General features: G+C 42.1%; 2 protein-coding genes and 1 pseudogene across 5 annotated transcripts; 1 reads left to right on the plus strand and 2 right to left on the minus strand.

Annotated features, from left to right (window-relative positions):
• Positions 1–2124: 2124 nt before the first annotated feature.
• Positions 2125–8119, minus strand: LOC106599880 (synaptosomal-associated protein 47). Of its 4 annotated transcripts, none has more exons than XM_014191231.2 (6): positions 7854–8119; positions 6825–7354; positions 6068–6567; positions 5571–5695; positions 2912–3107; positions 2125–2521 (listed from the first exon to the last, which is right to left on the minus strand). In XM_014191231.2, exons 2-5 carry the CDS (start codon positions 7328–7330, stop codon positions 2961–2963), a joined length of 1278 nt encoding a protein of 425 aa, XP_014046706.2. In that variant the 5' UTR covers positions 7331–7354; positions 7854–8119; the 3' UTR covers positions 2125–2521; positions 2912–2960. The 4 variants fall into 4 exon arrangements, with proteins under 4 accessions (XP_014046706.2, XP_014046709.2, XP_014046704.2 ...); XM_014191234.2 differs by having other exon boundaries at positions 5571–5692; positions 7841–8113; XM_014191229.2 differs by having other exon boundaries at positions 7841–8113.
• An 80-nt stretch (positions 8120–8199) lies between these two features.
• On the plus strand, positions 8200–12514 carry LOC106599876 (2-oxoglutarate and iron-dependent oxygenase JMJD4-like). The gene is made up of 6 exons (XM_014191227.2): positions 8200–8811; positions 9052–9217; positions 9541–9666; positions 9760–10027; positions 10175–10321; positions 11976–12514. The coding sequence occupies exons 1-6, from the start codon at positions 8559–8561 to the stop codon at positions 12309–12311; spliced, it is 1296 nt and encodes a 431-aa protein (XP_014046702.2). The 5' UTR covers positions 8200–8558; the 3' UTR covers positions 12312–12514.
• On the minus strand, positions 12496–19523 carry LOC123741837 (putative transferase CAF17 homolog, mitochondrial; annotated as a pseudogene).
• Between the last annotated feature and the right edge of the window lie 422 nt (positions 19524–19945).

Here is a 19945-nt window from a genome sequence, read left to right on the forward strand (position 1 = left end):
AACATGGTTATAGAGGGATATTATAATAATGGATTGAAAACACAAAATGTCATTTATGTATTGTAAGTGTTCATAGAAGTACAACACAACTTATTGTAGAACTTGTACACCAGTGTATGTATCAATCCCAGTAGACCCATTCATTTATGTATGTTTAATAAAAAAATTGAAAACACTTGACACCAGAATCCACTTTCAACCAAAGTGTTCTATAAGAAGCAAGTGTTCTATCTTTTCTCTTATAGAGAGTGAATCCATTCCGCCTCCCAGTTGGACTCAACCACCTTCCAGGAACTTTTCCTCCCAGTTCCAAGATTAACCAACAGGCCTGATTTCCTGAAACTGGAACCTCCCTCTGCATGTGGAAATGAACACAGCAGCAGCAGCAACACCTGCACCAGCAAGAGGTCAGCCAGGAAGTGAGTCAAGAGTCCAACCGTTACAGACAGACACACAGACATGCTCTAATAGTGTATTGCTACACAGGAATAAAATAGTGTATTTCTCTCATTTCCAATTAGAGAACGTGGAATCCATTCCCATGAATTACATTAATGAAGATCAACATAAAAACCTTTACCAACATTGACAAGAGTTTAATGTGCATGATAAACTGAAAACGTGTCAGTTGAAGATATTCATTGTTATTACGTTGTGAAATTAAGGGGTAAATTTGCCCAGCTAGACACATTACAATGGTAAATAACAAGGGATGTCATGAGATGTCTTACGCATTTCTGAATTGAAATAGATGTTTTCCAAAAAGCAAAAACATCCACCTCAAAGCCGAATGGGAAATGACAACTCTGACTTTGTATAACAATCACATGGCTCCTTATTTTAGAGTTGGAGAGCATGGAACAACCCACATGTGCCCTGACAGAATCCCACAGCCTTTGCGTAGCTCTTTCCCAGACAAACTTGATTGATTGGCCATCAAATGAGACATGCTCCTTGTTGGAAAGAACAACCTCACCACAGGGACTATCTAGTAAACAGACGTGGATGTCAAGGCCTGCATGGTGTCTCCACTCTCCATACCATCCCCTAGAAAGGCAAAGCCGGATCTCATGTATCTGTGGTCAAACGAGACCAACACCACTTCCTTTCATTGCAAGGCTGCTTCAAAACCACGGCAGAATGTATTCCCTCTCCCTTCCTCACGTCTTTTTAGAGGCTAGAAATTCACATAACCATGTGGTATGCTTCTGGTGTTCGGGACACGAGGACTCCGAAATGAATGTAACGGTTTATCGCTCAAATCATCAAAGAAATAAACAATCTCCAGTTTACCATCTTTGATCAGACTTGAAGAAGTATTTGGTATAACCCTCCTTTTCTCTGGCAACACTTTTCTTGTCATGTAACGCTTATGACAAGTGTTCATTCTAAATCTATTTCACCTTTACTGTAGGATCAAGTCTCAGTGACTGACCCGGGCCAAGACATTTGAGAGGTCGTCAGTCTTCTTTAAAAAAACAGTTTAGCAGTTCAACTTCGTCCGGAGTCTTGAGAGCTCTGCCACCCCATCGCCTGCAGCCAAATCAAATGAATCTGGGCTCTTGGCTCCTGGTGGTCCCCCTCTCTCGTGAAAGCTAGCGGCCCCTGCCCGCAGCCCCCACAGGAGTGGTGAGCAGATGCCAAACCAACTCCTGTTGCCAACAGGATGTTATAATAACAGGGCTGTTTACAAAGGGACTCTGCACTCGCTTTCATTCAACAGGCCAGGGACCCACTCGCATGCAGCACTACTTTCAATAGTAAATAGCTTCCGCTTCCATTTCGTTCACCAGTGTTCTGACGTTCTCCATGCCAATTTGTCACGTGAAGCTTGTTATTATTGGGTGTTGCCTTGCTTTGCATTTCTCTGAGTGTTAAGACATTTTTGTTGCCTGTTTTGTTTTCTATTCATTATTATTCTTTAATTAATAAAGGAAACTATATTGCCTTTTATGACCTGGGCGGGTTGTACTGTACTATTTAAGCCAGTCGTCTGTCTTCTATGTAAAAGTGTTTTATTGGATAATTAGGCACCACTCAAATACTTACTCTACTGTCTACAGTACATTAGCATGGGGAACTTCAGGCATGAAACGTAGGAAGAAAAACATGATTTACCAGATATTTCGGGTTTAAATCACAGTTTATCAACGATAAATAGACGATAAATAAATTACAGTACAACACAGAGTACAGCATAGAAGTATACAAGTCATTCATACAAATAAGATCATACCGATATCCCCAAATCCAGTGTCAATGTTAGCAAGATTGTGAGTTGCCGTCTGCTTTTTCTTGTACTGTACATTATAGAATAGGAAGTGACCGAATAGTATTCTGTGAATTTCAAGGGACACAGTTTCAAGGGACTTTGTTACATACCCACTGCAAACTGGATTATAATACAGTGATCCCACTCGATGCATCCCTTACTCTGCAGCAACATGGGGACATGCAACACTTGGAGCTGGAGGGAAACCATGTGCAGGGAGGGAGGGGATGGCTTTACTGACACCTGCAACTGAAAAAGAAGAAGGGAAAAAAACACATTTAGCAGCAGTGACAATCGTTCCTCACAGTGATTTAAGTACAACATCAGAAACCACTCTATCCTTATCAACAACAACAACCAGGTATGGATCAATTCATGGTTCTTCACAGTGCTACGAGGACAATATCTCCACAACGTGCTGACGGGAGTGAACACTTCCTTACCTTGGTGTAAATGCCATCTAGTGGACTGGTCGGTAATTACCACATTGAGAGGAACATTGATTTCTATATTTTACACATTACAATGACGTAAGGGTGTACGACTACACCTGAGACTCAGACATTTGTTACAAATGTAGAGGTTCAGAACAAAAACTTTCTTAGAGCATACATTTGTCGTAAGGTAACAACAACTCACAGCACATTTCTGGATTGCGCTGTAGTGAGCCGGTTGGCTGCTGTGTGAACTACAGCAGCCTCTTCATGCGGCAGGTGTGTTTGTCTATGTGCATAGTGGCCCGGTCCGTAGAGCTGGTCAGAATATCCAGGGCCTCGTCTTGCCTCTCCAGCTCAGTCTCAGCCTCCAGAGCCAGGTTTTTCAGCTGCATCAGCATCTGAGAGAGTAGGCAGAGAGCCATATAGGCGCACAAACACACACATGCTTGATTTAACTTGTGGTTGGCCCTTTTGAATCTATTTCCTCTGTTCCATTGTACAGGGCAAAGTAAATCAAGCTCAGCTCAAATATTTGACATATGTATTTGACCCAGGTCTGTGGGAGTAATCTCTTGATTCTTGTAGTGGTGGGGAAAAGTGTCTTGTCTAGGGTTATGTCCCGAGAGGACATGGAGTGAGTGAGTCAGTCAGTGGAAAAGACAGGGGAGATGAGCAGAGAGGAGGAATAACACTTTTTTCTCAGCCATAATTATTCTTCCACTGCTTGTCGGAGCCAAAAAGACAGAATGGCTGTTAGCTGTAAAATTAAAAACAATGAAGGGACTGCCAACAAAACCAAAACGATCTATAACAACTGTACTTCCATCGTTAGGTCATGACACAATCGCCGTGTGACACAATATTCATGTGACTAGTATACAATACTCAAGCACATGGTGGTTATACAGAGGTCTCTCTGGTCTCCTGAGGTCATCGATAACAGACAAGTCAATGACAATTTGTTATTTCAACTTTCTGTGTGTTCAGGGAATTCTGCAACTCCATCTCCACGCTCCAACAACTGTGTACGTTATGGTCAATGGAACAACTTAAATCAACCTTGTGCCAAGCAAAACTTAATAGACACTCACTCCACACCCCAACACGTGGTTTCTAAACTAATATTGTGTTATCCTACACATGCTCACACACACACACCCATTGACGTTATGTCAGTTTTCAGAGGCCAGTAATCGCAGACACAGCAACAGCGCACAGGAACTGCTTCAGACAGCAACGAGCAGACAGATAGTATTTCAACGCACTCCTTAATGACAACTGCATGCATTCACTTTCTTAGGTTTCTTCAGTTTGGGAGGAAAATATGATAAATAGACTGATATCAATACTTCAAAATATACTGTAGTGTAATTATGGGATTCTGGTGCCATATACTGTAAAATGGACCTTTATCTAAATTCTACTGTTGAAGGTCAATTTTATCACACCACTTCTGAACATTTGGTTAGTTTTTTTTCCATTCAACATACAGTCAGACATGTAGGTAAAATACACTCAAGTTTAAAAAAAAGTAGGCTAATAACCTAATTAACTGATGAAAGGTGAGGTGAGTTGTAGGAAATGTGTTTAGGACGTAAAAAGAACGGTAAATATTCAACTGATTTGAACAATAAACCGACTGATAATCTGAAGGTATCAAATATCTTTTGACAAAAGGGGCTATTTGCTGTACACTTGGGTAGGAAATCAGGTTAAAAGTGATTCCCAACGAGGGACTCTCACTAATCATTACATAAATTAGGTGCGTCATAAAGTGTACTACTTTACCACTTCAGAAAGCGGTAGGCTTTGTAGTTCAAAAGAACCATTATGACTTATCGGCACAAAATAATAAGCCATTGATAGAGAAACAAAACACATGTCCCTGAATTGTAAACAGACTAATTGCAAAAAATGTCACTAACATGATCGATTTGTTTGAAAATGATTTTATATACAATTATATTGAGATACAATCGTATTGATACCGTTCTGAAGTAGTCAATACTTAACTTGTAATATCTAACTAACTATGCCGTTGTGAACGCAATTTCCACAAAAGCCTCAATCAACCTCAGCTTCAATCAGCTTTACAGAACTGCTTATGGGACTGTAAGAAACACCCAAGCCTCAAGAGACTGTAGCCTGTGTTTCAGGAGGATTCTGAAAATGACACCATACCTGTAACGGATTACCAACCAATTACATAGACAAAATGTTGTGTTTTGAAGAGGTTTAACATGGAAAACACCATTCTGAGCAACCCATAATAATGTGTTAAACGAAAAATGATTGACTGCATTTGCGTCACTGTTTATGTCTTGCAACCATCGACCATGCATGGAGCTCACTGTTCAACATTATGAGACTTTGAATGGAAATACTTTATACACTGTCTGACCAGAGAAGTCTAACCAAATAACTGGCCATGTCTCTTTCCCTCTCTCCTCTCTCTTGTAACCCGATGGGAGTTTGGTTTGTGGTCTTACCGACTAATATATAAAATATATAGCACGTAAAATAAAAATCATTACAGTGAATCTCTGGTTTGGACTGGAAATAGAGCATTTATCTTCCCATGATTTTCATAGAACATAAGAAAAGTTACACTTGTTCTTTAAAACCTGCTATTGAAATGGCATACAAGTAATGCATCATAACATGGATATTCAATCATGCATTTCCTCTGAATTCAAAACAGATGTCTACAAGACAGGTATAAACGTTATCTGAACGCAAAAAATAGAAAATGTTAGGGCAGTATAACTTCAGACTGTTATAAAGCATTTGATCTCATAGGATAAAATGCTTGAGTATACAGGAAGAGGCATTAGAAGCCAGATTCCAATATTGTATCTCACCTGTCGGATTTCCTGAGCCTCAGCCTGAGTGACCTCTGGCTTAAGGACATGCACCTGCACCTGGGACAGCTCTCCTGCTGGGACTGTCATGGGGACCTCTGTCTCCTGGTACTGCAGCAGGCCTGCTGCCAAGGGAGGGGGCAGAGATATAGTGAGAAGGCCCCTCAAACAAACACATTATCTTCTTATGAGTGTAACAGTAACCCTATGATAATGTGATGGGGAAAGCTCGAAACAACAACATTACACGGCATGCATCAGAATTGGGTAATAAATCAATAAGCTATGTAATAAATCAATAAGCTAGAGTGTATAATGAGATTTCAGCCTCAAGAGAGCCTAAAGTAATTTCAAAGATGTGTATTGAACAATATGCCATGCTAAAACCCACAGATCTTTACTGCCACTTGGTGGCCAAACACAAACTATTGTACAGAGCAAAATAAACAAAGAAGAACCCCTGACTGGGACCACAGAGAGTAATCTAAACTTCTTACCTGCATTCCATATTGAACCTTGATCCTGGTCACATGGAGTCGTAGCTGGGGTCGTCATGAAGGCAGAGTACTCACTTGTGTACTCCACCTTCTTCTTATACTGCATCTCTAGCACTGACATGGCCTCCGGCATCTTAGCCGACAGGAGTCGGAAGCATATGTCTGGCTTCCCTATGAACCTCTGCCTCACACTGATCTCATACGGATTGTGCACCCGGATGTCATCCACCTCATCCCTCTGAAAGCGGTGGAGGAGCACATAGTTTGTGTCTCGGACTTCTAATGAGGAGACCATCACCATCAAGCAACCAGGCTTCAGGTCTGAGTCTCCACCTCTGGAGACGATGGCTGGTACGCTGGTGATCACTCTGTGCTTGCCTGTTCCTGTACCCTTACAAGCAGCCTCTCTGGCAGCATGCTCAGCCTTGACATCCTGCTGACTCTTCCAGGGTAGTTTGCCAAAAGGCCACCAAGGGGGAGACTCCAGTTCAGACAGTAGCCTGCAGAGATAATGGTGACAGAAGTTAGAGGAATGCATCCAATTCAGTGACGGTTCACACAAATTAAGAGCGTAAACATGTTCTGGATAATAGCTATCCAATCTCAAATAATTAACCACTACTATATATTAATGTATATTTAATCATCATGTGGATGAAAGGCATCAAAACTTCGGAAAATCTCCATCTACAATATTTGAAAACAATAAAACAATGGACTGACGGGGCCCAGAGGTAGAATTCAATATCCACCTTACCTGTCTGCCACGCCCAGATCAGAGTCGATCTTGCCTAGGCCATGCATGACGTTATCAAACTGCTCTCCCTGGTGGTGGAGGACATTCCCTGTGTCCTCTAGCCGTCTCTGAGCCCCCGCAACCAGGTTAATCAGCTCCCTCCCCTTGGTCGGCTGTGCCTCGGCCCGCTGAACCTCAGCAGATGGGGACAACAACCTCTCCCTCCAGAAATGCTCCAGGACATTGTAGACCACCACCCGGTTGGGCCTCAGCGAGCCGAACCAGTGCTTGATATTCCCATGCTCCAACACGGTCAGAGTGCTGAAGATGAAGCTGGACGACTCCATCTTGATCTCCATGATCCTTGAGAGGCGGAAGCCAACCAGGTTCTCTTTGCTCTGGTCTGAGGTGAAGCGCAGCATGGTGCGGGTCAGGGACAGGGTGCCGGCATCCCAGCGTTTCTCACTGTTGATGTAGTAGGAGCCTGGCCAGCTGTGGATGGGGATGTCTCGGGTTGGGCATGTCATTTTGGCTTGGCTTCAGATGCTCACCTAGGTAGAGAGGGGTGAACATGTTAAAATGTTGTATTGTAAATAATAATTGAATCAAGGTCAATATGTTAATCGAGATAAAAGATTAGAGACTAAAACGTTGGAACTGCTAGCTAGGAATTTCAATCAACCCGGCAGTAAAGCTATGTTATGTAAGTAGCTAGCTGTCATGGTAATCAAGGTATTTTGGACAAGCTATTTAGACCTACTATATAGACAGTACAGCTAGCTAGATACATATGTTACTGTGTACTAGCTACTTTATTAGAGTGCCACTATGTCTATGCTAAGCTTGCTAGCTGACTAGCAAAACATGCAAAATCATAACACGTCAGGAAGCTAGCTAGCTAGCAGCCCTCTTCAAAAGCGTTCCTCTCAAATAAAAGAAGATAAGAAAACGCGTATTTGGAGTAAATTGCTTTCGTGTTCAAACAAACAAAATATGTAACTAGCGATCATTCAACATTGTTTGATGTTTTTGTTTACTTTTTAAACAAACCTGGCACCTGAGCTCCTGCAGGGTTATGACTATTCCAGGAAATCAGTAGCTACAGTTTTGTAATGTTGCGTTAGACGATAATATTATCGATTGTGCAAAAGCTAGTAGTCATTATTTGAGTACAGCTGCTCTGCGTGGAAACTGTTAATATATATTTTAAGGTGCCACTTTAATAATTGTCCCAAAAAAAGAAATGTAAGAAAAAAATATTTTCGCAGATTGGTTCCCCAGCGATTGATTTGTTTGGACGTGAAGAGACGTCACTTCCTCAATACAGACATGTTTACAGTCCGTCTAGAAACAACGATCCTGCTATATGAAATGTGTAGATTAACATTATTAATGTCTAATTTCAAAGTGTATATTTACTAAAGGCATTCAACGTTGAATTAGCAAACAGTACGGAAACAATCATGTGTAAAAAAAAAGAGAACAAAATGAAAGCAAATATTGGGCGTGTGCATCTATAAATGTGGTCCCCTAAAACGCAAAATAGCATAGCCATAGGAAGCTATTTTTAGGCTCGAATGAACGAACCAGCTTCTCCACATTTTTGACCTATCTTTGCAATATAAATTCAATAATAATGGTGGAAAAGCAATTAATATGACATATCATGTCACTATAGTTTAGGTACGTCGCTTGCTTGCTAATTAGTTAGCTAGTTAACGTTACACCCAGGACTTGTTTACATCATTCAGTATCATGGACAGGGAGTCTTATCATAACTGCTGCAGCCTCGTTAAAATATCAAGGCAATCCTATGAACAATTTTGGTCTTCGCACTTTGTGGATTACATAGAGAAGGATTTGAGCTATTCCAAATTCTTTAAAAAGTACTTACTTCCTAACCACCCATGCATGTTCTCGAGGAAATTTACTGAAGACTGGAAATGTAGGAAACAGTGGGTCACTGAAGAGGGGAAGCCAAACTTCCAGAAACTGCTGCAGCAATTTGGTAAATAAATGTTGTTAGCTACATATCTATTACAATGTCCAGTAACTTTGATGTCAAATGAATGAGTTTGATTAGCCTATAGATGGGCTGTTCTGATCTGTGATTTGACCACCATTTCTCATTGTTTGTGTATTTATCTGATGTATATATTTGGTAATGAAACATGTTGCCGTTATGATGAACCAATAACCCATTTATTAAATTGTGTTTTCAAAGTATTTCTCTTTTTTCCTCTTGCAGATGAGACTCCGGTTCCAGTTGCAAACTGCAATGCGAAAGAATACAATGCGAACCCCAAACAAATTATTCCTTTCAAGGAATTTATTCACTACTGGAGAGAGTACATACAGAATGGACACTCGTCACCAAAAGGATGTCTCTATCTGAAAGATTGGCACATGTCAAGGTATTGAATTCACCTGTATGTTGCCTCTGAAGTAAGAGCACACTGTATATAGACTTTCTTCTATTGTGTTACTGACTGTATGTTTGTTTATTCCATGTGTAACTCTGTTGTTTGTGTCGCACTGCTTTGCTTTATCTTGACCAGGTCGCAGTTGTAAATGAGAACTTGTTCTCAACTAGCCTACCTGGTTAAATAAAGGTGAAATAAATAAAAAATGATTGGAATGTTTTTTACAGTATGTAAATAATGTGTATATACTGAAGGTAGCTGTATCAAGAATAAGCTAAACATGGCTCAATGGTTCCGTCCTCTGTCTTTCACAGGGATTTTCCTGAACACAATGTTTACACTACCCCAGTCTTCTTTTCTTCTGACTGGCTTAATGAGTATTGGGATACTTTGGAGGTGGATGACTACCGGTTCGTCTACATGGGACCCAAAGGCTCATGGTATAACAAAACATTTCATTATAGAGTCTATAATGGATATTCTCTTAAATCTGTCTCTAACATGTACTTTCTTTATTTCTCTTTTTGCTATAGGACGCCATTCCACGCTGATGTGTTCCGCTCCTACAGCTGGTCAGCGAACATCTGTGGCAGGAAGAAATGGCTCCTGTATCCCCCAGGCCAAGAAGAGTTTCTACGAGACAGCCATGGCAACCTTGCTTATGACGTCACTGCCCCTGAGATTCGAGACAAGTTGCAATTCCCACACTGTGATGAGGCCTGCCAACCACTAGAGATCATTCAGGAAGCAGGGGAGATCATATTTGTGCCCAGTGGTTGGCACCATCAGGTTTATAATTTGGTAAGTACTGCAGTTTGGATGTGGGACAAATTAAGTGGTACATTTGATCAAGAGGTTTTTTACAAATCATTATCAGTTAAGCACCTGTATGGTTCATATGGCTAATTTTGAACTAAGTAACCTGACTTCTGTCTCATTATCCTGCAGGAAGACACCATCTCCATCAACCATAACTGGCTGAATGGCTGCAATGTGGACATTATGTGGCAGTTCCTTCAGAATGAGCTGTCTGCTGTCCAGAGGGAAATAGAGGAATGGAGGAACACTATGGATTCATGGCATCAGCACTGCCAGGTGTATAAGACACTTGGAGATAGACATACAGTGCCTTCGGAAAGTATTCAGACCCTTTGACTTTTTCCACATTTTATTATGTTACAGCCTTGTTTCCCCTCCTCATTAATCTTCGCACAATACCCCATAATGACAAAGCAGAAACAGGTTTAGACATTTTTACTAATTTATTAAAATATCACATTACATAAGTATTCAGACCCTTTACTCAGTACTTTGTTGAAGCACCTTTGGCAGTGATTACTGCATCAAGTCTTCTTGGGTATGAGGCTACAAGCTTGGCACACTTGTATTTGGGGAGTTTCTTCCATTCTGTAGATCCTCTCAAGCTCTGTCAGGTTGGATGGGGAGCGTCGCTTCACAGCTATTTTCAGGTCTCTCCAGAGATGTTCGATTGGGTTCAAGTCCGGGTTCTGGCTGGGTCGCTCAAGGGCATTCAGAGACTTGTCCCGAAGCCACTCCTGCGTTGTCTTGACTGTGTGCTTAGGGGTGTTGTCCTGTTGGAAGGTGAACCTTTCCCACAGTCTGAGGACCTGAGCGCTCTGGAGCAGGTTTTCATCAAGGGTCTCTCTGTACTTTGCTCCCTTCATCTTTGCCTCGATCCTGACTAGTCTCCCAGTCTCTGCCGCTGAAAAACTTCCCCACAGCATGATGCTGCCAGCAAGCTTCACAGTAGGGATGGTGCCAGGTTTCCTCCAGATGTGACGCTTGGCATTCTGGCCAAAGAGTTCAATCTTGGTTTCATCAGACCAGAGAATCTTGTTTCTCATGGTCTGAGAGTATTTAGGTGCCTTTTGGCAAACTCCAAGCGGGCTGTCATGTGCCTTTTACTGAGGAGTGGCTTCCGTCTGGCCACTACCATATATGCCTGATTGGTGGAGTGCTGCAGAGATGGATGTCCTTCCGGAAGTTTCTCCCATCTCCAGAGGAACTCTGGAGCTCTGTCAGAGTGACCACCGGGTTCTTGGTCACCTCCCTGACCAAGGCCCTTCTCACCTGATTGCTCAGTTTGGCTGGGCTGCCAGCTCTAGAAAGAGTCTTGGTGGTTCCAAACTGCTTCCATTGAAGAATGATGGATACTACTGTGTTCTTGGGGACCTTCAATGCTGCAGACATTTTTTTGTTACCTTTCCCCAGATCTGTGCCTCGACACAATCCTGTCTCTGAGCTCTACGGACAATTCCTTCAACCTCATGGCTTGGTTTTTGCTTTGACATGCACTGTCAACTGTGGGACCTTTATATAGACAGGTGTGTGCCTTTCCAAATCATGTCCAATCTATTGAATTTACCACAGGTGGACTCCAATCAAGTTGTAGGAACATCTCAAGGATGATCAATGGAAACAGAATGCACCTGAGCTCAATTTCGAGTCTCATAGCAAAGGGTCTGAATACTAATGTAAATAAGGTATCTGTTTTATTTTTAATGTAAATAAGTTATTTTAAAACATGAAGACAAACCTGTTTTCACTGTCATTATGGGGTATTGTGTGTAGATTGCTGAGGTTTTATTTGATCCATTTTAGAATAAGGCTATAACATAACAAAATGTGGTAAAGTCAAGGGGTCTGAATACTTTCCAAATGGCACTGTCTGACAAAGCAGATGTATTTTAAAAAGCTGTGTAATCTGAGTTGGTATTTTGTTTTACAGGTCATCATGAAGTCTTGCTCTGGGATTGATTATGGGGAGTTTGCCTCTTTCCTGAAGATTATCGCTGACAACCGCATGTCCTTCTTGAGTTCTTGCTCCGAAAACAACTCCTCAAATTACCCACGTCATCTTTCAGAGACCCTTGCCACATTGGGACTTCACCATGCTGCCTTTGACCTGCAGAGGGTGGCTCACATTCTAGAATGCATGCTCTGCAATGAAGACTTTAAGAGACTTGATCATTCAACTCTGAGCTCACAACCTGAAAGTTTGCTGCAGCAGATTCGAGAGACCATGCTCTCCACTAGAGGGCAGCACTCCCTTTACCAGGAATAGGCCACCCAGTATCCCTTTATGAGCCTCTTTATCAATACATTTAGTTGATAAGGCTTTGGTTTCAGAGGTAGCCTAAATGACTTACCTGATGTTATCCTGACCCCCCCCCCCCTCCCCGCCAAATTAAAAAAAGTCATCCTTTGTGAGTTTGAGTGTATTTGTATGTTCTGAATGAGATGTTGATAAAATGACAAATGTCCATACTTTGTGTCCTCGTATGTTTATTACACCAGAGATACATAAAGTAATATTTAAGATAATAGCTAGCAACTGGCAAACAGTGCACAACTGGTAAACAGCATAGTGTCAATGAACTCAATATTTAAGGCAATCGCAATACTGCAAACAAAGAAACTATTCATAGACGACATGGTTGGTAGTGCTACCAGTGAAATACTGTACTAGGTGATTTGGAATAAGAACATTTTAACTTTATGTACCCTATCCATATAAATATGATATGGCTCATTTCAACATGTGTGCGTTTCATATTGTTGGGGTCAAATACCTCTATCTTCATTTGGCTTTGGTCTTTGGGCCACCAGTATCGCACGGATGCCTCCAGAGACTGTGTTGTCCTGAGAAGCCTTGAGTGTTAATGGCTCTTTGGCATAAGCCAGGCGAATGAGGCTGATGCCCAGATCTCCAACCCAGGCCCTGTGCTTCCCGGCTGACTTGTCAGACTGGGTCTGTAGTGCCAATCCTTCAGCTAGTGCCGACATGCGTACAGCATCAGATGCTTCCATACCACCCCCCCAGTGTGATGAGTCTTGGCTGATGTAACAGCCCTTACTAAAGCTGATGCCCTGCATGTAGACCTGGTTGAACTCCAAAGGAAGAGCCACCCCGGGAGGAAGGTCTTTCAGTCCCTCGGGAAGTCCTAGGAGAAACCACTAGAGAAATATTATAGGGTTATTACAGGAATAACGTCAATTCAACAGCCATGCTAGCCATATCCCATATCGTATCCTGCAGCCATCACGTCGATATTGTATATAGCATGACAAGTATTGCATAGTGGTGCCTGTGGTAGTCTTCTGTGTTGCCCTGCTGACACCAGTGGTGACCTGTCATTCAGGGCAGGTTGCCTGTTTGGCATGTTATTATCAGTTTGCAAACAATGTAAAAAAAAAGAATATATTTTTTGCTTTATTGAGTGAGGCAGATCCAAAATGCAGGCGTTTCAGCCTAGTTCAGTGGTTTCTGTGGTGGTGGGGCAGCCAGAGGAAAATACGGACCGTAGGGGTTGGTAATGTTCTATAGTTGCACTGTGATTGGCTCAGTGTTCTGTCACTCATGGGGACACTACGTCACCGTAACATATACGGGGAGAGCTCAAAAATTCAAGCCCGTTGAGTGCTGCCATAAAGTTACATTAGAAGTGCCCATCCAAGAAAGGTCAAGGTCATTGGCCACAGATAAAATTACGTCAAATCACATTATATCTACCATAGTTTTGATTGATCATGCCAACATCATACTTTCAAAATCTTAGCTAGCAAGCTAGCAGTCATCATCATGAATCAAGTCGACAATGTACTGGCAAATCCTTTTTAATCCTTGACATGTGAATAGAAATTATGAAGAGAAATTAAAGATAAAACGTATCGGTGCTCATCGGCCATTGGACATAAACTCAACACAATAGGTTGGAAATCACAAATTCAACAATGAGTGGTTTGGAAGGAATCAGTGGCTAACTGCAAGCATTGCAAAGCAATCACTAGCCTGCTATTCAGTGGAGTGGGTGTGTGGTCCAAGTCTGGGTTTAAGGGTCTCTTTTCCAAGCTTAAAAGGATAAACATTCAACATTGGCCATGCTGTCAATCCAGCATGACTTCTGCCGCATTCAAAACAACTGGAATCTCGGAACTGGGAAATCTCAGACATGAAGCGTCACTGCAGTACCTGGATCGAATCCAGGCTGTATCACATCCGGCCGTCATTGGGCGTCTCCATAGGGTGGCTCACAATTGGCCAAGAGACGTCCGGGTTTGGCCTGGGAAGACCGTCATTGTAAATAAGAATTTGTTCTTAACTGACTTGCCTAGTTAAATAAAGGTTAAATTAAAAAAAAAACATGGGACCATGGTTAAATTTAAAAAACACCATGGGACCACACAGCCGTCATACCGCTCAGGAAGGAGACGCATTCTGTCTCCTAGAGATGAACGAACTTTGGTGTGAAAAGTGCAAATCAATCCCAGAACAACAGCAAAGGACCTTGTGAAGATGCTGGAGGAAACAGGTACAAAAGTATCTATATCCACAGTAAAACGATTCCTATATCGACATAACCTGAAAGGCCACTCAGCAAGGAAGAAGCCACTGCTTCAAAATCGCCATAAAAAAGCCAGACTACGGTTTGCAAATGCACATGGGGACAAAGATCGTACTTTTTGGAGAAATGTCCTCTGGTCTGATGAAACAAAAATAGAACTGTTTGGCCATAATGACCATCATTATGTTTGGAGGAAAAAGGGGGAGGCCTGCAAGCCAAAGAACACCACCCCAACCGTGAAGCACGGGGGTGTCAGCATCATGTTGTGGGGGTGCTTTGGTGCAGGAGGGACTGGTGCACTTCACAAAATAGATGGCATCACGAGGGAGGAAAATGATGCGGATATATTGAAGCAACATCTCAAGACATCAGTCAGGGAGTTAAAGCTTAGTCGCAAATGGGTCTTACAAATGGACAATGACCCCAAGCACTTCCAAAGTTGTGACAAAATGGCTTAAGTACAACAAAGTCAAGGTATTGGAGTGGCCATCACAAAGCCCTGACTTCAGTCCCATAGAAAATGTGTGGGCAGAACTGAAAAAACGTGTGCGAGCAAGGAGGCCTACAAACCTGATTCAGTTACACCAGCTCTGTCAAGAGGAATGGGCCAAAATTCCCCCCAACTTATTGTGGAAAGCTTGTGGAAGGCTACCCAAAACGTTTGACGCAAGTTAAACAATTTAAAGGCAATGCTACCAAATACTAATTGAGTGTATGTAAACTTCTGACCCACTGGGATGTGTGATGAAAGAAATAAAAGCTGAAATAAATCATTCTCTTTACTATTATTCTGACATTTCACATTCTTAAAATAAAGTGGTGATCCTAACTGACCTAATACAGGGAATTTTTACTAGGACTAAATGTCAGGAATTGTGAAACTGAGTTTAAATGTATTTGGCTAAGGTGTATGTAAACTTCCAACTTCAACTGTATGTTACCAATACAACTTGATTTATAGTCTGTTTAGAGAAATGTCATCATCGAATATTGCAAGAGCTTTCAGTGTCTGCTTGTATGCTCACTTTATTTATCCTACGGATCTGACTTGGTGTACAGGGAGAATACTGTAAGAACGGCCCATGTTCTGAATTCTGTCGTTGTATGTTTCAAAAGTGCTGAACAAATAGTTATACTTGACGATGTCCGTCCTAGCTTGCTCATTAAAGTCTTAATCGAAATTACAGATTGCCTTTTAGTTTGTACATCTCAATTGTCAGTAGAAACCACATTTGTTTAAGCAAATTTTGCTGCCGGACAAGGCTCTGCTGATAGCCAGGTGTAGTAGTGGTAAGGATTCACTCCATGGTGCTGAAAAAAAGTTATTCTGTTGGGACAGCTTTCTGTAGGCCCAAACAGTTTGTGGGCATCGTTTGTCACCGTTATAGTGCATACAGAGTTTGCCCCACCAAGATTTACATGCTAAAATAGCCACTGGCTGACACGATGAAGTAATTTCCAGACTTCTCAGATCTTCCTACCACATCAGAGCTTTTTCTGGGGAAGTGAGATCTGACTTGGGCCTCCCCTGGCTTGGGGCTGTTCCCTGCAAGGATGCAAACTGGTGAGGGCCCAAATAGGTGACACTTTTTCTTTTTGATACTGAAACATGCAAAAAAATCCCTGCTAGGGGGAAACGCAGGTTTTAACTAATTAAACAACAAAGACTATGATCTACATGATCAGTCTCTGTGTGTAAAATAAAAAGTGGTTAATGTGAACCTAACACAACTAAAAACTGTAAGGAAAGCAATCCAATGTCATTTGTTGCCTAGACTTTACTGCAAATGACACTCAAGTCTTGGAAAAAAAAAACAATACACTAATATTGCAGTTAGCCATGACAGCCTTTATAATAGAATGTTTGTGACCACACATATCTAAATATTGCATTTGGGAAGAAAAAAAACTTAACCCTAGGATGCATAATTTATATTTAATTTCTTTCACCTTTATTTAACCAGGTAGGCTAGTTGAGAACAAGTTCTCATTTGCAACTGTGACCTGGCCAAGATAAAGCATTGTAATTCGACACATACAACAACACAGAGTTACACATGGAATAAACAAAACATACAGTCAATAACAAAGTAGAACAAAAGAAAACAAAAAGTCTATATCCAGTGAGTGCAAATGAGGTAAGATAAGGGAGTTAAGGCAATAAATAGGCCATGGTGGCGAAGTAATTACAATATAGCAATTAAACACTGGAATGCTAGATGTACAGAAGATGAATGTGCAAGTAGGGATACTGGGGTGCAAAGGAGCAAGATAAATAAATAAATACAGTATGGGGATGAGGTAGGTAGATAGATGGGCTGTTTACAGATGGGCTATGTACAGGTGCAGTGATCTGTGAGCTGCTCTGACAGCTGGTGCTTAAAGCTAGTGAGGGAGATATGAGTCTCCAGCTTCAGAGATTTTTGCAGTTCGCTCCAGTCATTGGCAGCAGAGAACTGGAAGGAAAGAGAACCAGAGGAATTGGCTTTGGGGGTGACCAGTGAGATATACCTGTTGGAGCACGTGCTACGAGTGGGTGCTGCTATGGTGACCAGTGAGCTGAGATAAGGCGGGGCTTTACCTAGCAGAGACTTGTAGATAACCTGTAGCCAGTGGGTTTGGCGACGAGTATGAAGCGAGGGCCAACCAACGAGAGCGTACAAGTCGCAATGGTGGGTAGTGTATGGGGCTTTGGTGACAAAACGGATGGCACTGTGATAGACTGCATCCAATTTGTTGAGTAGAGTGTTGGAGGCTATTGTATAGATGACATCACCAAAGTCGAGGATCGGTAAGATGGTCAGTTTTACGAGGGTATGTTTGGCAGCATGAGTGAAGGACGCTTTGTTGCGATATAGGAAGCCGATTCTAAATTTAATTTTGGATTGGAGATGTTTAATGTGAGTCTGGAAGGAGAGTTTACAGTCTAACCAGACACCTAGGTATTTGTAGTTGTCCACGTATTGTAAGTCAGAGCTGTCCAGAGTAGTGATGCTGGACGGGCAAGCAGGTGCAGGCAGTGATCGATTGAATAGCATGCATTTAGTTTTACTTGCATTTAAGAGCAGTTGGAGGCCACAGAAGGAGAGTTGTATGGCATTGAAGCTCGTCTGGAGGTTAGTTAACACAGTGTCCAAAGAGGGGCCAGAAGTATACAGAATCGTGTCGTCTGCGTAGAGGTGGATCAGAGAATCACCAGCAGCAAGAGCAACATCATTGATGTATACAGAGAAGAGAGTCGGCCTGAGAATTGAACCCTGTGGCACCCCCATAGAGACTGCCAGAGGTCCAGACAACAGGCCCTTCGATTTGACACACTGAACTCTATCAGAGAAGTAGCTGGTAAACCAGGCGAGGCAATCATTTGAGAAACCAAGGCTGTCGAGTCTGCCAATAAGAATGTGGTGATTGACAGAGTCGAAAGCCTTGGCAAGGTCGATGAATACGGCTGCACAGTAATGTCTCTTATCGATGGCGGTTATGATGTCGTTTAGGACTTTGAGCATGGCTGAGGTGCACCCATGACCAGCTCTGAAACCAGATTGCATAGCGGAGAAGGTACGGGTCCAAATGTGTGTGTGTTATATTAAACATAGAAGAGGGGGTAAAAAAATGGCGGCAAGCAACTACTAGTCGAATAAGACATAGGAGAGATGACGAATTTTGGCAAAAATATTTATTTATAGACTATTACACTTGAAACAAATAGCCAAACTGAAAACTGCAGACATTACTAGTGCCTCCCCCGCGATCAAACCGACATAAAAAATAAAATGAAACGCAGCCTAACGTGATCAGAAATCTCAACTAGCAAGCAAGTCGCAGCAATGAAGAATTAAGTGCGTGCACGTTCATGCGAAGGTAGGGGGGAGATTTTCGGCACAACACCGGCAAGGAGTTGTATACCAGTTAATACTATAGCGAATTGGTTAGGTTACTAACGTTAGCTGTCTGACTTTATTAGCCAGCTAATTTTCACACAATAAACTCAGTTATTTGATCAGCTAAGCAGGCTAATGTTGCTCAACATTTCTCTGGCTAGCTAAGGCTTCTGACTTACGTTATTGTTCAGGGGGACGCACTGCTGTAACTGCCTTTGCACTATCTGCTGTCTTTCCAGAGCGCACGCTGATCCTATAACTAGCAAATTGGTTGTCTCTTGTCTCTTCAGTCGCGTGCAGCATTCTGTTGTTATGTGAACAATTGGCTGAGCCTTGGATACAGCCAGTATTGCTCCAAAGGCGCATCACTCGTTCGCTTACAGCCAGTAATGATCCAACCCCCTCCCACACAAACTTTTGTCATCGGATCTACACCACTCACGTAGGCCACCTATTTTGGAATCAAAACGGTGAATTTCGCCGAAAGGTGACTAGTTTGCATCCCTGTCCATGAGGCAACACAGCCCATAGAAAAAGCTCTGAACGGGCTGATCTTCACCTGACGGCAGATTTTATAAACCTTCAAATGTTTAAAAATTGTGTCTTTTATGGTGTTGTCACACTCGACCAGAACACCACAGCCCACTTCTGCTTCTTTCAATCTAAATAACAATAGGAGAAAGAACATGTCAACCATCATATGGGGGTGCTTCAAATTAATATCATGCCTGGGTTTCTAGTAGCTAACTTGAATTGAAACATTATCTAACTGCTGCACACCAGTGGAGGCTGGTGACTTGAAAAATTGAGGAGGATTGGAGACCCACGGTATAGGCGCGGAAGGCACAGAGACCACAAAGCGTGTTTCAAAAATTGACAAACACTAATTATTTTAACCTAAAGCATTTAATAAAGCCGGGAATGACTGAGGGTATGAGGCTTGTGTTGAGGTGTTCAGAGGCTTGACCAGTGCAGGACAGGAATTGACTGGAAGACAAAAGACAATAACACAAGACACTACACAGTTAGACAAAAGAGCTAAGAATGAGTTAGTCCAGGCAAGGAGTAAAATCATTGATGTGTAATAATGTGATTGTGTATGTGATTTACTCTACATACAGTAATGAGAGAAAATTGATAGCGGTACTCACAGTGTTTGGAAGGGAAACATTCAATGTGCCAGTGGATGAGCAGGCACATGAGACGTCATGGCTTCAGTTCATGTCAGGAGAATGTTGACAATGGTAGTGGAGTGGAGTAGACATCACCTCTTAATCAGGGAACATGAGGGGACTTAGCTGTAAATACAAATAGCAGATACATTCCATTACAGCTGCGCCATCGTAGGTTTGGACAACGAGTTTCTCTGACAGTTTCTCTGACAGTTTCTCAGACATCTCCAAATTCACGAAGTCAAACACAGACTGCGCATCTCGCCCACTTGACACATCAAAGTAGCCCAAGAAATGTTC

Source organism: Salmo salar, chromosome ssa03 (genome assembly GCF_905237065.1).
Source record: "Salmo salar chromosome ssa03, Ssal_v3.1, whole genome shotgun sequence".
Taxonomy (NCBI): Eukaryota; Metazoa; Chordata; class Actinopteri; order Salmoniformes; family Salmonidae; genus Salmo; species Salmo salar.